Genomic DNA, 17,961 nt, shown 5'->3' on the forward strand with positions numbered 1-17,961 from the left:
CTTGTTTCTGGAGAGGTGGATTTTTAAAAGTATAAGCTCAAATTGTTTGGGCACAGACCTGGATAGTAAGACAGACTTCATACTCCCCGATGTCTGCCATCTTGGTATTTGTCAACAACATGAAGACATTCATATTCTTGTTGTTCCAGGATGGCTCAGCCATTCCAGCACTGTCATTCTAAAACAAAGTCATTCTGGCTCATGCTGTGCTGTTCAATCACAACAATGCAGGATATTCAGCCACTCTTGGAGGACAATGGAAATTGAATAGAACTGCATTCCAATGCATTTCAACATGTGGCCATCATAACACCCTGATGAAGTCTATACACTGAGTATACAAAACATTAACACATGCTCTTTCCATGACATAAACTGACAAGGTGAATCCAGGTGAAAGCTATGATCCCTTAATGATGTCACTTGTTAAATCCACTTACATCTGTGTAGATGAAGGGGAGGAGACAGGTTAAAAAAAGATTTTTAGGCCCTGAGACAATTGAGACATGGATTTTGTATGTGTGCCATTCAGAAGGTGAATGGGCAAGACAAAAGATTTAAGTGCCTTTGAACGGGGTAGGTGACAGGCGGACCGGTTTCTGTCAAGAACTGCAACGCTGCTGAGTTTCACGCTAAACTGTTTCCTGTGAGTATCAAAAATGGTCCACCAACCAAAGGACATCCAGCCAACTGTGGGTCAGCTAGATGTTACGCTGGTGGAAATATCGCACCTCTACGCCCCTGTCCAGCCCAAAATAGAGAGGCGGCGGCAGGTGGGAGGAGCTATAGGAGGACGGGCTCATTGTAATGGCTAGAAAGCAATAAATGGAACAGAGTCAAACATGTAGTTTCTATACGTTTGATACCGTACCATTGATTCCAGCTATTACAATGAGCCCGTCCTCCTATAGCTCCTCCCACCAGCCTCTGACATACAGGTACATTCCTTCTTGTTCTTTTTAAAAAGTGGAGCACTTCATGGTAAACTTCTCCCCCATCTTCACCCAGAGAATAGCTTCTATAGAAAAGACAGGGAAGAAAGAGAAACCATGGTTGTTAGATTCAAAGATGATACATATGTACCATACTGATGATTTAACACAGAATCAACCTTGATTGGTGGATTTGGGTTCTGAGAATATGAAATATACTTATTCATGTCACTGAGGGAGAGAGGGGAATGTATAATGTTTACATTCTGTCTGGATATGTTATTGTTAGCCATCAGGGGTCCTATGGGAGAGAAGAAACGGTCTGGTACAAGTCAACATGACAGCCGTGAGTTGGGGAGGAGTGAGCACTTTGGGGTAGAGGTCAGGTCAGGTCAGATGAAGTGAGGAAGAACAGATATCACTAAGGTTCTGTCTAGCAACAGAGATGCACTGGCTGTTCAGATGTGTAGGAGGAGACTCAGTATAGGAGGAAGGGTTAAATATCAGAGCTTGTGTGAATATGTATTTTGTCTGTTCAGCTGTTCGATCCTTTGGGGTGAAAAAAAAACTTGGTTTAAGCTTTCATAGTGTCCGTCGAGTTCTTACTCTGATATTTAGAACCTAACAGTGGGAGGAAACAGCTTGCCTTACCTGCTGCTGAGGTCAATTCATTGAGTGACAAGTGGGACAACAGAAAACACCTCAGAAGTGGCATCACCATCACCACAGCTGGCTGTGTACTGCTGTCTCTGTCTTACATCTGCTTATATGGACACAGGAAATAGGATACATCTGATATCACAGCCCCACACAGTCAACCACACCTGCATGTATTACTGAACACTATATACAATCTAATTCAGAATTTGTCATTTAATTTTATGTTATATATTAAATTATATTATAATTTCAATGGTTTATTCTGTTAGACAAATAAAATATGGTGAGTGGAGAATTTATGGATTGCATTGTTATAAAAACACAACAATAGACCCACCTGTAAATCAACTTTATTGCATTCCAGTGGTGATTTTAGCATGTAAATGTATGTAGGCCCTAAGAGTTTGTGGGCACCGTTTGCCACCGTTATAGTGCAATTTATGTATTGTGTTGTGGCTTTGCTGGCATGCATCTAAAACTTTTTTTTTGTGAGGCGTCTGTTTCTCAAACTAGATACTTTAATGTACTTGTCCTCTTGCTCAGTTGTGCCTCCCACTCCTCTTTCTATTCTGGTTAGAGCCAGTTTGCGCTGTTCTGTGAAGGGAGTAGTACACAGCACTGTACGAGATCTTCAGTTTCTTGGCAATTTCTCGCATGGAATAGCCTTCATTTCTCAGAACAAGAATAGACTGTCGAGTTTCAGAAGAAAGTTTTGTTTCTGACCATTTTGAGCCTGTAATCGAACCCACAAATGCTGAGTATCTGGAGCATCAGCTAGTCCAAAGGCCAGTTTTATTGCTTCTTTAAAATCAGAACAGTTTTCAGCTGTGCTAACAATTGATCATTAGAAAACCCTTTTGCAAATAGCCGTTTAAAATGATAAACTTGATAAACTTTAGCTAACAATGTGCCATTGGAACACAGGAGTGATGGTTGTTGATAATGGGCCTCCGTAGATATTCCAACAACACAAAAAAGCAGTTTCCAGCTACAATAGTAATTTACAACAATAACAATGTCTACATTGTATTTCTGATCAATTTGATGTTTTAATGGTCACAAAAATGTGCTTTTCTTTCAAAAACAAGGACATTTCTAAGTGACCCAAACTTTTGAACGGTAGTGTATATTTTTTGGAGGGGGAGTCAAAACTGTATATTTTTGGGGGGCAAAATAAAACCACCGGCCCGTGGTTTGAAGACAACTGAACAGTTGTCTTCTGTTCAGTGTCACATCTTTGGATTCAATCAAACCAGGGTTGTATTCACATGGAACGAAATGATAGCAGATTGACCAAAATGTGTAGGGACCACCTGAACTTGTCCAATAAGAAACATTTGTTTTCCGTTGAATTGTTTTGCTACGGTGTGCACTAATGAATGCAACCATGTACTGTCGCTGGGATAAAAATAGTCTTTAGGTACTGTAACTACTTATATAATGCATAATGATGGATAAAAAAAATAAAAAAATCTTTGTGCAGTAATTATATACATTTTTCTCACAATGGTTTACTGCTTTTGGTTCCTTAAAACAGTTTAGACCTTAGAACATTTCAGATTAGCCTCACCATCAATTATGATTTTCATTTTTTTTTTTTTTAAGATTGTAGTAATTAAAAACTACAATTAAAATCGTCATCCTATATACAAAACCTGAACAGTGTCAAGGTGTGGGATTTGAAAAGGAATTTCAAAGTGTGAAATATACAAAAAAACAGGGGACAACAAAAAAGTATGTGGAGTAGGCCTCAAGCAGGCACATCAACAAATCGCTTGATATACACTTCATACAGAGAAGAAATCCCATTTTGTTGAACTGCGAAATAAACAAAACTTTACACATGAACATCTCAAACCACCATAGAGCTAAGCCAAAAGTCCAAGCTTCTTTGGAAGAGCCCTGACCAGTGCCAAGCAGGCTAGCATATAAATCGATTAATCATTCTAGCTGTATCTATAGTGCCAACTTCCAATCATGTACTGAAGTAAGAAGGAACTGATACAAGATTTGGCAGGAATTATGGGAGGTGGAGTCTTGTCGTGGACACCATTCACCTCAAGCTGCCACAATACAACAGATTACTCAGTCTATATGTAATGCCATCAGCAACATGGTAGCAGTAAAACATCATGGGAACTGAAACAGTCATTATATAACTACAATATTAAGACAATAGCAGCCTCTTTCATAACATAAAACAATTATGGCATTTACATAAGTATCATAATCAACCACCAGGTAAACATTTACATGTTCAACTTGAAACTGATAACTAATTCTCTCAGATTACTAATTGACTCTTGTTATTCAGGTTTACAGTTGCGTTCCATTGCACTGCCTTCATGGAGGCGAGCCCTGGGCAAGATATAAATATAGATCTGAATTTTACACCAGCAGATGGCGCAAGACAAGAAGAAAGGAGAAAGAGGAAGGCCACAAACAAAATCCCCTGTGGTAGGAGCAACAGGCTGACTTCTAGTAATGGTTATATGTTACATTCAGTGCCAAAAATTATAAAACACAAAGTCAAGTCAAAGGTTGAATGCATTCCAAATGGCACCCTATTCCCTCTGGTCAAAAGTAGTGCACTATATAGGGAATTGGGTGCCATTTGGGACTCAAAGAAATAGAATAGAAACAATGTGGGGACTCACATTCTTCCCAGAGATATTGTAGCAGAATCAAAGCCCAGGGAGAATACTGGCAGACGCATTAGTAGCTGTTGAAACCTGATGATCAACATGTTTACAGTTTCCTTCCATTGCATTTCCTGGACGTGCGCTCTGAGCAAGATATAAATCTGCATTTTACACTAGCAGATCGAGCAAGACAAGGAGAAAGAGGGAGGCCAAAAACTAAATCTGTGGTAGGAGCAACAGGCTGGCTTTTGGTTATAAGAGTGGTTGTTGTACAGTCTTGCGAAACCCTCTTTCAGAAGGGAAACCAGTTTTAGTACATGTTTTCAGAAAAGTGCAGTGTTAGTATAGAACAGCGTGTAACATTAGTGATTTGATGGTATGGTGTTACAGTATAGTAATAACAACCAATTGTGTAGAATCTACAGTAGAGGAAACGTGGAATGTTAAACCATGCACCTTGCAGTATAGTGTGTACAGTGATTCGATTACCTGGTATTACAGTGTACCAATGTTCTACAGTGGTAGAATCTAGAGTGACACCATGGCTACCCTGTATAGAAACATTGATATATAGGGCAGTTACATATCATTTGTAATCAACCACAGACTTTAAAGGCTGCCATCAGTAGATTGTGAAGAAATAAATGCCTCAATTAGAATGACCTGAGTGCCAAAGTGACTGTCATCGGACACTTAACAGGAAACAGTCCAAAGGATAGTGACAAGCCCCTTATTGATCGTCAAGGAAGCAGTCCCTTACAGAGACTGCCAGTTAACGAATCAGTTACTAAAGACTGGAATGCTGGTCCTGTCACTGTTTAGACCTGGAGAGACAGAGTGAGAGGGAGAGAGAGAAAGAACGAAAGAGAAAGAGAGAGAGAGCATATTGTTACACAACAATAGAAAGTAAAAACAGGAGACACTTCACCAATCATTACAAGGAGCAAGAGCAGCATGTAAACTACAAGATAACTACAAGGTTAACTACAGGATACTCAATCATAAAAAATTAAAAACATGTCCCCTATGAAGCTATGATGCTGAATAGAAAGATAGCTATTATAAATACAGTAGATGTAGATACAATATGTTTTAGATATTCATTTTAGATGTACAATAGAGATAGACATATTAGATGTAGATACAACATACAGTAAGGATAACTTTTCCTTCCGCCTCATCGTGGTGCCTGTCAGTTGCGTGGCCACTGTCCCCTATAACCGACAAGGACAAGTCAGAAGCTGATCTGTGACATATTGTGGAGGAATGTCATGTAACGTTTCAATCTCCAGAGGAGCATTGCCTCCTCCAAAATTCAGTGAAAATAAGAGTTGGGCAGAAATCAAATAAAACGTTAGTCAAGAGACTTTTAAGTAGGGCTGGGTGACATGGCCTAAAAGTAATATCTCAACAACAAAATCCAGAGGTTTGGACGATTACCGATATATCTCCATTTCTTGTTTTTCTCTAAACAAATTAAAAAAGGCCAAGACTTAATTATTAACTGAATTTTCTTTATTAAAATTTTTAAAAAGGCCTCAAGGCCCATTTGTGCAAAACAAATTAACACATCCACACGTCTATTCTATTGTTTAGGAATGTTTGACCACTAGCTGTTTGAATGTAATTTATATAATCATTTTGATTGAAAATGTATTAATTTAGTTAATTTGTTGTTATAATTAAAACAGCCTGTGGTTATTTGCTATTGGATTGGCAGAATGACAACTACTAACACATTAGCCTACAGCTGGCCTGAACATAACTTTTTTGAATGCACTTTAATTATCCAATGTCACACTTACCGATGGCGAAACCTGTGCCTAAAGCACAGCAGGCGGGTTCAGTAGTTCAAGCGCAATGCTTTTATCATGTTGCTCCTGCTGTCAGTCTTCGCTCATCTTCCACGATGCCAGAGTCTTTGAGATCCTGGACTATTACTTCACCCGTATGATCATCGGGGAAGTTAGACGTCTGGAGGTAGACGTTCTACAATTTCCAGTCTTCATTTATGTAGTGGACTGTCAAATTTAGGTATGGCTCTGACGTTCTGCTCGACCATAGATCGGCTGTGGTGGAAAAATAAGAAACACTAGCCAGCTTCTCTGCGACTCTTTCGCGGGTAGCAGTGTATATTCGCGGCAGGGCTTCTCCGTGAAATACTTGCGGCTTGGCAGCTGATTTGTGGTCACCTGTACCTAGCAGATTTTTAAACGCTGACTTTTCTACTGTAAAGATTGGAACCATATCTTTCGCTATGTAATAGGTCACTGCATCCGTTATCTCCTTCCACCTCAAACTTTTGTCATAAGGGATTACATTTGAAAAGGAAGCGACTATGGTAGTTTGTCTTTTAGCTGACATTTTGGAAATTGGGCGACTGGAATCGGCATTGCGTAGTTTCACGAATTCCTCCCATTCCACCGCGTGTTTCAGTTGCAGGTGATGGAAGGGGTTGGTTGTACTGCTGCTTTTCGTAGCAACTGTCTTTCGACACATTTTGCACAGGACATTCGTTTGCTGAACAACAGACCTCTTCAACCCGAACCACTTCCATATTACTGAAAAAACCTTGCTGCCCTTTTCGGGGATGATTTCATCCTCACGAGTGGCTGAGCTGGTTTCCCTACTTTCCATTTTGGTGGAACTCTTACCGCAGCTACACTTCGTCAGCGTGGTTACAATTTGTGAAAGGCTGTCTAGGGTTGTGATTGGTGGATAACCTATGTGCACGTGTTGGCACGCAATTGGGACATGATTCCACATTGGGCTGACAGCGAAGAGACAGTGAGACGCTGCATTTGTAAAACGTTACAACATTATAACAGAACCTCAATTCTTGCGATAGACATTTTCCATATCGCATTAAAACAAACTCCAATATATCGAGAAAAAAAAACCTTGATCGCCCAGCCCTACTTGCAAGACAGAAGGTCTTCCCTCACAGTGCAGATAGGCCCATATTTCACCCCAGCATTACATAATAAACTCAGCAAAAAAAAAAAACGGTCATTCAAAGATAATTCGTAAAATCCAAATAACTTCACAGATCTTCATTGTAAAGGGTTTAAAAACTGTTTCCCATGCTTGTTCAATGAACATGCACCTGTAGAACGGTCGTTAAGACACTAACAGCTTACAGATGGTAGTCAATTATGGTCACAGTTATGAAAAATTAGGACACTAAAGAGGCCTTTCTACTGACTCTTAAAACCACCAAAAGAAAAATGCCCAGGGTCCCTGCTCATCTGCGTGAACGTGCCTTAGGCATGCTGCAAGGAGGTATGAGGCCTGCAGATGTGGCCAGGGCAATAAATTGCAATGTCCGTACTGTGAGACGCTTAAGACAGCAGTATAGGGAGACAGGGCGGACAGCTGATCGTTCTCGCAGTGGCAGACCACGTGTAAAAACACCTGCATAGGATCGATACATCCAAACATCACACCTGCGGGACAGGTACAGGATGGCAACAACAACTGCCTGAGTTACACCAGGAACGCACAATCCCTCCATCAGTGCTCAGACTGTCCGCAATAGGCTGAAAGAGGCTGGACTGAGGGCTTGTAGGCCTGTTGTAAGGAAGGTCCTCACCAGACATCACCGGCAACAACGTTGCCCACGGGCACAAACCCACTGTCGCTGGACCAGACAGGACTGGCAAAAAGTGCCCTTCACTGACGAGTCATAGTTTTGTCTCACCAGGGGTGATGGTCGGACTCGCGTTTATCGTTGAAGGAATGAGCGTTACACTGAGGCCTGTACTCTGGAGCGGTATCGATTTGGAGGTGGAGGGTCCGTCATGGTCTGGGGCGGTGTGTCACGGCATCTTTGGACTGAGCTTGTCATTGCAGGAAATCTCAACGCTGTGCGTTACAGGGAAGACATCCTCCTCCCTCATGTGGTACCCTTCCTGCAGGCTCATCCTGACATGACCCTCCAGCATGACAATGCCACACTACTTATTCTGTGCGTGATTTCCTGCAAGACAGGAATGTCAGTGTTCTGCCATGGCCAGCGAAGAGCCCGGATCTCAATCCCATTGAGCACATCTGGGACTTGTTGGATCGGGCGTTGAGGGCTGGGGCAATTCCATTCAGAAATGTCCGGGAATTTGCAGGTGCCTTGGTGGAAGAGTGGGGTAACATCTCACAGCAAGAACTGGCAAATCTGGTGCAGTCCATGAGAAGGCAATGCACTGCAGTACTTAATGCAGCTGGTGGCCACACCAGATACTGACTTACTTTTGACCCCCTTTTTATTCAGGGACACATTATTCAATTTCTGTTAGTCATATGTCTGTGGAACTTGTTCAGTTTATTTCTGTTGTTAAATCTTGATATGTCATACAAATATTTATATGTTAAGTTTGCTGAAAATTAACACAGTTGACGTTTTCTTTTTTTGCTGAGTTTAGGATGACCCAAATAAATAAATCTCCCTTCACCACAGCCATGCAGCTAAAACACCGAAATTAGAACAGGGGTGAGTCAATTCTTACGTTTTCCCCATGAGAACAATACAAAAGCGGAGCTATCATCATCGCCAACTGTTTTGGTAAACAATTAGTAATCATCCGGCCTCCATTTTATACTCCACTTGTGACGGATGAAACACTACCCTTTGACCTACATTCAATCAAATAAGTCATTAAATTCAAAGGGAGGGAACAGACAGACATGTGTTCCGGCTGAGTGGCTAGTTTCACAAACCAAAATCATGTGAATGCTAGCCTGGTCAAATATCTGTTTGTACTACTCTTGCCAACTCCATAGCTCATTGTCAAGACAAAGATGTTAGGCATGACAATGAGTGACAAGGGGTTGACATGATAGCCTGAGTGCCAGTCTGTTTGGGCTATGTGAATGCATTACGGAGTGTTGCTTTTGCCTTGGAAAATGTAATCATTTTCATTTGTTGAGTTATAATTATCAAATTATGATGCTGGTCATTATAAAGTATATGTATTGCTTTTACAGGGAATTATGTGAACTGTCTAGGAAAGATGGGAAACCATGAACCCAAAGTGACAAACAAAAATTACATTTTTTAATAAATACTGAATATTGAAGGACATACTCATTAATGGTAAGGTTGACTGCCTTCGAGCCCCTGTGAAAAAAAAGAACACAAGACCTACTATTACAATTTAGCTTAAGACAAACTATACTGAACAAAAATATAAATGCAACATGTAAAGTCTTGGTCCCATGTTTAATGTCCTGAATTAAAAATCCCAGAAATGTTCCATATGCACAAAAAATGTATGTCTCTGAAATTGTGCACAAATGCATTTACATCCCTGTTAGTAAGCATTTATCCTTTGCAAAAATAATCCATCCACCTGAGAAGTGTGGCTTGTCAAGAAGCTGATTAAACAGCATCATTACACAGGTGCACCTTGTGCTGGGGACAATAAAAGGCCACTCTAAAATGTGCAATTTTGTCACACATCACAATGCCACAGATGTGTCAAGTTTTGAGTGAGTGTGCATTTGGTATGTTGACTGCAGGAACGTCTATCAGAGCTGTTGCCATATAATTTAATGTTCACTTCTCTACCATAACCCGCCTCCCAATGTCGTTTTAGAGAATTTTGCATTACGTCCAACCGGCCTCACAACCGCATGTAACCACGCCAGCCCAGGACCTCCACATCCGGCTTTTCACCTGCGGGATCATCTGAGACCAACCAACCGGACAGCTGATGAAACTGAGGAGTATTTCTGTCTGTAATAAAGCCCTTTTGTGGGGAAAATGAATTAGCTGGTCCTGGCTCCGAAGTGGGTGGGCCTAAGCCCTCCCAGGCTCACCCATTGATGCACCCCTGCCCAGTCATGTGAAATCCATAGATTAGGGTCTCATTTAATGTTTCCAGTTAACTGATTTCCTTATATGAACTGTAACTCAGTAAAATGGTTCAAATTGTTGCATGTTGCATTTATATTTTTGTACAGTATACAAAAAAGTTAAGTAAAGCAAAAGTGATGATGAACAATAAATAGCCTACTAGTGCAGTTCATGCTTAATCCATTAATATTGACTTGGATTGAGCATCAAATACACAGTTTTTCATGGTTAGTATAAGCCTATACCACACATGGCTGAAAGCCACTGATCATATAGTAAAGATGTCTGATGTTTAACTACTGTACATGACGACTGGCTGAGCCTGGGTATTTTCACTAGGTTGTTTGACTACTGAGGTACTTGGCAGTGTAACTTTAAGGTATTCATCCCTATTCAGAGCCAAAATAGGTGGCTGCCAACTGCCAAAGCATGCAGTCCCACTATACAGGTTAATTTAGCACGCCAAGCAGAGATCCATGATACTCAACAAAGCTTCATATCTGTTCATGGAGGAGTTACACACACAGAGAGATCACACATATCAGCCAGGCCCATGTAGCACAGTCTAAGAGAGCTGTCATCAGTCTGTACTGTATGACAATTCATGTACTTACGTTGGACAGAGCGCCTCTTTAATATCAGCAGCGCAGCAAGGAGTCCAATGACCAGAGATCCTATGACCCCAACTGGGGCAAGCCACTGGGTAGTGGAGTCAGAAGCAAAATCATCTTTTGAACCTTCAAATGCAGGTGGAAAATATACAATTCACAGATATTTGAATTAAATACAGGTAGTGCTACTCTGTGCATCTATGTCTGGTCACAAAGTCCATGATTGAGAACAAATAAAATGATTATTTTTACAAATCTAATCCAGCAGACCTGGATTCAGTCAACCAAAGTTCAATGTCATTTCAACTAAATAGAAGTTCCAATATTATTCTAAAATATCAAATACAGAGGAAAAGGTCAGTTATGATTGGTCAAAGTCAGTATCAGGTCATGTCACTTGTTCCAACTTAATTTCCTGCAGAGTAATTCTTGATTATTTTGATATCTTAAAATAAACAGACTAGAGCTCTTTTCTAATCTAAATATAATCTTAATTTACTTCCCATTGCTAAAACTAATTAGTTTTCTCATCAGATGGATAATTTGTATTTGGAAATTCCCCGCCAGGCAGGTCAGAAAAAAACATTCAAAATGGCTGCGAGAGGTGAGAAACAACTGCAGATAAGGAATGTTCTGGTAAGAAGGTATTATGACTGCACTGAATCGTGATAAAATGGAGCATTAGAGACAGATTGGAGACTATGAGCTCTAATTTGCAACTAGTGCAGGTATTTACAACTCCACTATCATTATTAACCTAGTAATTTCCTCTAGGCTCACCAGATGACAAGCAGACTGGAATAAGCAAACATTGAAAAACTTCTGGAATCATATTGAAACATGTATGGAATGTTTCTTAGCCAAACCAAGACATTCATCTTCTTTCTTCCAGTTTCAAGGAAGATGTTCAGTCAGATTTGGGAGCATGTTATGGCCTGATCTACTCCACCCCTCAGTGACATGTTCTCTCATTATAAGGCTGATTTATTGTGCTCACACATGATAAAGATGTTGTAAAAAAGGCCTATGCTGATAAAAGTAGACTAGATTGAGGCTGAATTGTTTACAATGATCAGGGTTAGGATGAGCGAATAAGGGAGACTGGCATGTTTTGGATTTGGCCCTGCTTTCAAAAAGGATGACATCACAAACATTCATACACACTGTGTATACTGACCACGATGGCAGAACGTACCTGCTGAACATACAAACGGGATCTCAAATGATGCCTTCCCCTCCTGGACTCCATTGGTGTTGTGCACTGTGCATGAGTAGTTTGTGGAACCACTGTATGTAGCCTTCAGAACTGTTAGTTTACTGGAGAGGCTAAACAGTGTGCCGTCTGTCTTTTTGGCCACAAGTTCAGCACTGCCTGTGCAGTTCGTGCCAAACTCGTCAAACCACCAGATCAACCCTTTCTGGTGCCCACCTGTAGAGTTGCAGAAAATGGTCACATCTGTGTTCTGTTTGATGCAGTTCTCAGGACTGGAACTCATGGTTGGTGATTTGTACATCGCTGGAAGAGAGAGAGAGAAAGAAATTATATTACATACAGTTGAAGTTGGAAGTTCACATACACCTTAGCCAAATACATTTAAACTCAGTTTCACAATTTCTGACATTTAATCCTAGTAAAAATTCCCTGTCTTAGGTCAGTTAGGATCACCACTTTATTTTAAGAAGGTGAAATGTCAGAATAATAGTAGAGAGAATGATTTATTTCAGCTTTTATTTCTATCATCACATTCCCAGTGGGTCAGAAGTTTACATACACTCAATTAGTATTTGGTAGCATTGCCTTTAAATTGTTTAACTTAAGTCAAACATTTTATGAAGCCTTCCACAAGCTTCCCACAATAAATTGGGTGAATTTTGGCCCATTCCTCCTGACAGAGCTGGTGTAACTAAGTCAGGTTTGTAGGCCTCCTTGCTCACACACGCTTTTTCAGTTCTGCCCACATTTTCTATGGGATTGAGGTCAAGGCTTTATGATGGTCACTCCAATACCTTGACTTTGTTGTCCTTAAGCCATTTTGCCACAACTTTGTAAGTATGCTTGGGGTTATTGTCCATTTGGAAGACCCATTTGCAACCACGCTTTATCTTCCTGACTTATGTCTTGAGACGTTGTTTCAATATATCCACAAAATTTTCCATCCTGATGACGCCATCTATTTTGTGAAGCACACCAGTCCCGCCTGCAGCAAAGCACCCCCACAACATGATGCTGCCACACCCGTGTTTCACAGATGGGATGGTGTTCTTTGGCTTGCAAGCCACCCCCTTTTTCCTCCAAACATAAAAAGTGGTCATTATGGCCGAACAGCTCTATTTATGTTTCATCAGACCAGAGGACATTTCTCCAAAAAGTTTGATCTTTGTCCCCATGTGCAGTTGCAAACCGTAGCCTGGCTTTTTTTAATGGCAGTTTTGGAGCAGTGACTTCTTCCTTGCTGAGCAGCCTTTCAGGTTATGTCGAAATAGGACTCGTTTTACTGTGGATAGAGATACTTTTGTACCTGTTTCCTCCAGCATCTTCACAAGGTCCTTTGCTGTTGTTCTGGGATTGATTTTCACTTTTCGCACCAAAATACATTCATCTCTAGGAGACAGGACGTGTCTCCTTCCTGAGCGGTATAACGGCTGCGTGGTCCCATGGTGTTTATACTTGCTTACTATTGTTTGTACAGTTGAACGTGGTACCTTCAGGCATTTGGAAATTGCTCCCAAGGATGAACCAGACTTGTGTGGAGGTCTACAACTTTTTTCCTGAGGTCTTTTGATTTTTCCCATGATGTCAAGCAAAGAAGTACTGAGTTTGAAGGTAGGCCTTGAAATACATCCACAGGTACACCTCCAATTGACTCAAATTATGTCAATTAGTCTATCAGAAGCTTCTAAAGCCATGACATCATTTTCTGGAATTTTCCAAGCTGTTTAAAGGCACAGTCAACTTAGTGTATGTAAACTTCTGACCCACTGGAATTGTGATACAGTGAATTATAAGTGAAATAATCTGTCTGCTAACAATTGTTGGAAAAATTACTTGTGTCATGCACAAAGTAGATGTTCTAACCAACTTGCCAAAACTGTAGTTTGTTAACAAGAAATTTGTGGAGTGTTTGAAAAATGAGTTTTAATGACTCCAACCTAAGTGTATGTAAACTTCCAACTTCAACTGTACATGTGGGTGCAGTTCGCAACAACATCAGTGGGTAAACATCGTTAAGACAGACTTTGCACCTTTTCAACACCCATATAACTTGGAATGAGATTACTGGAGGAGTGATTTTTAATCAACTTGAATTACCTTTCTTTTATCACTCACATGTTCTAATTGAGTCTGTGTACATTATTTATAAACACTGATTGCATGACATGGGTAGAATGGCATTATGGAGGCTAGTTGTGGACATTCCCACTGGTACTACTCTGTGCCGTTTGAGCACTGTCATTCTGAAACAATAAGTAACTCTGTGCTCCTGCTGTGCTGTCCAATCACACACACACATACAAATAGATCTGAACTCCCCCTGAACATATTCCAGACTTAACATCCTTATCAACTTTGTATCATAACTGTATGTGTGTGTGTGTGTGTGTGTGTGTGTGTGTGTGTGTGTGTGTGTGTGTGTGTGTGTGTGTGTGTGTGTGTGTGTGTGTGTGTGTGTGTGTGTGTGACAACAATGGAAGTTGAATAGAACTTCATTTCAAGATGTGGGCATCATAATACCCTGATGAAGGCTATGAGCTGAGACATATTTCAAAAAATAAAATGTTGTATTGTATTCTTATATTGCCCTTAAAGAGTGGCTGAATATCTCACATGTTCCGTTTTCTCCTTTCATGAACCTGTGTTGAAAGGTGCTTGTATTTTTATAATCACATTTAGTTGAACTGTAGAGAGTATAGGACTCACCTGTGACACTGAGGCTCATTGTAGCTGTAGCATCACCACTGTCTGTTCTCACCATGCATTCATACACCCCCTTGTCGGCCATCTTGGTATTAGTCAACAACAAGGACACATTCATATTCTTGTTGTTCCAGGATGGCATGGCAAATTTATATCCAAGGGCTGAGGCATTTTCATGTTTATGGTATTCCAACAAAATTGCATCACCTCCCACCCTCTTCCAGGTCACCGTCAAGATGGTCACGTTCTGAACAGCTTTGACAATACACTCTAGCAATGACTGCTGACCATAAACCCCATGGTATTCTTCTTTACACTCCAGTTCGACAAATGCTGTAAGTAAAATATCATTACAGAGTTAAAGACCACATAAATACAGAAGATAATTACTGTTATAGTAGTCAGTTTTCTCATAATGTGACCAATCTTATTGAACATTTAGTAAAAAATAATATACAGTTCTTCCAAACCACAAAGTTAATAATCTGCTGAAAACAATAAATACATTGTTGTATTTTTGTATATAACATTTTATAATCATTATTATGGAATTCACGGCACAACTTACACTCAGAGGAATTTCCAGATCTGATACAGGCTAAATGGATCGCAAAAAACAGGAAGCTGGTAGCTGAAGTCATCTTTGGATTCCTGAGTAGGAAGAGAGAAATGTACAATGACAACACTTGTCACAGCAGTATGAGGTAAGTCTTTAGACTGGGTGAGGTAGGTCTATAGACTGCCTATCACTCACAGAGTGGCACTGGACTGTCATATGGAAATAAAGACATAAAACAGTTGCTAACAGAAACAAATCTAAAGTAAAGGGTTGAATAGGTCTTAATTATACTGAACAAAAATATAAACGCAATATGTGACAATTTCAAACATATTATTGATTTAGAGTTCATATGATGAAATCAAAGTATATTGAAATAAATTTACTTAGGCCCAAATCTATGGATTTAACATGACTGGGAATTCAGATGCATCCGTTGGTCACAGATACATTTAAAAATAAAAGGACCTCACAGTATTTCTGTGCATTCAAATTGCCATCGTTAAAATGCAATTGTGTTCATTGTCCGTAGCTTATGCCTTCCCATACCATAACCCCACCGCCACTATTGAGCACTCTGTTTACAACATTGGCTCAGCAAACCGCTTGCCCACACAACGCAATACACTTGTCTGTGGTTGTGAGGCTGGTTGGACGTACTGCCAAATTCCCTAAAAGGATGCTGGAGAAGGTTTATGGTATAGAAACTAACATAAAATTCTCTGACAACAGCTCTGGTGTACATTCCTGCAGGCAGCATACCAATTGCACACTCCCTCAAGACTTGAGACATCTGTGGTATTGTGTGGTATGACAAAACTGCACATTTTAAAGTGGCCTTTGAGTGTCCCCATCACAAGGTGCACCTGTGTAATGATCATGCTGTTTAACCAGCTTCTTGATATGCCACACCTCTCAGGTGGATGGACTATCTTGGCACTAACAGGGATGTAAACAAATTTGTGCACAATATTTGAGAAAATATTGTGCGCATGGAACATTTCTGGGATCTTTTATTTCAGCTCATGAGACTTGGGACCAACAGTTTACATGTTGCATTTATATTTTTGTTCAGTGTAAGTGCATAGTGAATGAGGGCCTAACATAGGCAACTGTCCCCTATTAAACTATCTACTGGTCACCTTCCACCTGGATTGTCAGCATGCCTGTTTCAACTATTTCTTTGGCAGGCAAACACAATCAAATGTGAACATTATACAAATAGACAAAAGAGCATTTACATTTTAATAATTTAGCAGACACACTTATCCAAAGCGACTTAAGTGTTCATCTTAAGATGCACTATATGTACAAAAGTATGTGGACACCCCTTCAAATGAGTGGATTCGGCTATTTCAGCCACACCCGTTGAAGACAGGTGTATAAAATTGAACACACATCCATGCAATCTCCATAGACAAACATTGGCAGTAGAATGGCCTTACTGAAGAACCCAGTGACTTTCACCGGTCAACTGTAAGTGCTGTTATTGTGAAGTGGAAACGTCTAGGAGCAACAACGGCTCAGCCGCGAAGTGGTAGGACACACAAAATCGTCTGTCCTCAGTTGCAACACTCACTACCGAGTTCCAAACTGCATCTGGAAGCAATGTCAGCACAATAACTGTTTGTCAGGAACTTCATGAAATGGGTTTCCATGGCCAAGCAGCCGCACTCAAGCCTAAGATCACCATGCACAATGCCAAGCTGTGGCTGGAGTGGTGTAAAGCTCGCCGGCATTGGACTCTGGAGCAGTGGAAACGCGCTCTCTGGAGTGATAAATCACGCTTCACCATCTGGCAATCTGACAGACGAATCTGGGTTTGGCGGATGCCAGGAGAACGCTACCTGCCACAATGCATAGTGCCAACTATAACGTTTGGTGGAGGAGGAATAATGGTCTGGGGCTGTTTTTCATGGTTCGGGCTAGGACCCTTAGTTCCAGTGAAGGGAAATCTTAATGCTACAGCATACAATGACATTCTAGACGATTATGTGCTTCCAACTTTGTGGCAACAGTTTGCAGAAGGTCTTTTCCTGTTTCAGCATGACAATGCCCCCATACACAAAGTGAGGTCATTACAGAAATGGGTTGTTGAGATCGGTGTGGAAGAACTTGACTGGCCTGCACAGAGGCCTGACCTCAACCCCATTGAACACCTTTGGGATGAATTGGAACGCCGACTGCAAGCCCATCAGTGCCCGACCTCACTAATGCTCTTGTGGCTGAATGGAAGCAAGTCCCCACAACAATGTTCCAACATTGCTGGAGAGCCTTCCCAGCTGTTATAGCAGCAAAGGGGGGACCAACTCCATATGAATGCTCATGATTTTGGAATGAGATGTTTGACGAGCAGGTGTCCACATACTTTGATAATGTAGTCTAGCTAGGTGGGTCAACCACATATCGCAGTCATAGTAAATACATTTTTCCTCAAAGTAGCTATCAGCAAAGTTAGAGCTAGTAAGGGAGGGAGAAGTCAAGTGCAAAAGGCTTTTTTTCACACTGAAGAAAACGCATTCTATTACTAAGGAAACAATGTGTGGGAGATGACAGTACTGTTAAATTAATTCAAGAGTTATTCTCACCCACAATATACTTGTTGCTTCTGGAGCCAATGTACAGTCGTGGCCAAGTTTTGAGAATGACACAAATATACATTTTCACAAAGTCTGCTGCCTCAGTTTGTATGATGACAATTTGCATATACTCCAGAATGTTATGAAGAGTGATCAGATGAATTGCAATTAATTGAAAAGTCCCTCTTGCCATGCAAATGAAATGAATCCCCAA

The 17,961-nt window shown here is 40.7% G+C and overlaps 1 protein-coding gene and 1 long non-coding RNA gene across 2 annotated transcripts; both read right to left on the reverse strand.

Annotated features, from left to right (window-relative positions):
* Positions 1 to 2,680: 2,680 nt before the first annotated feature.
* LOC120027685 lies at positions 2,681 to 6,876 on the reverse strand. Its single transcript, XR_005473333.1, has 3 exons — positions 6,040 to 6,876; positions 5,387 to 5,448; positions 2,681 to 5,058 (listed from the first exon to the last, which is right to left on the reverse strand). It is a non-coding gene; the product is annotated as an uncharacterized LOC120027685 (long non-coding RNA).
* Positions 6,877 to 10,565: 3,689 nt separating this feature from the next.
* Positions 10,566 to 14,751, reverse strand: LOC120023040 (CD276 antigen homolog). Its single transcript, XM_038966991.1, has 4 exons — positions 14,613 to 14,751; positions 11,889 to 12,209; positions 10,697 to 10,819; positions 10,566 to 10,582 (listed from the first exon to the last, which is right to left on the reverse strand). Exons 1-4 carry the CDS (start codon positions 14,749 to 14,751, stop codon positions 10,566 to 10,568), a joined length of 600 nt encoding a protein of 199 aa, XP_038822919.1.
* Between the last annotated feature and the right edge of the window lie 3,210 nt (positions 14,752 to 17,961).

Source organism: Salvelinus namaycush, chromosome 2 (genome assembly GCF_016432855.1).
Source record: "Salvelinus namaycush isolate Seneca chromosome 2, SaNama_1.0, whole genome shotgun sequence".
Lineage (NCBI taxonomy): Eukaryota > Metazoa > Chordata > Actinopteri > Salmoniformes > Salmonidae > Salvelinus > Salvelinus namaycush.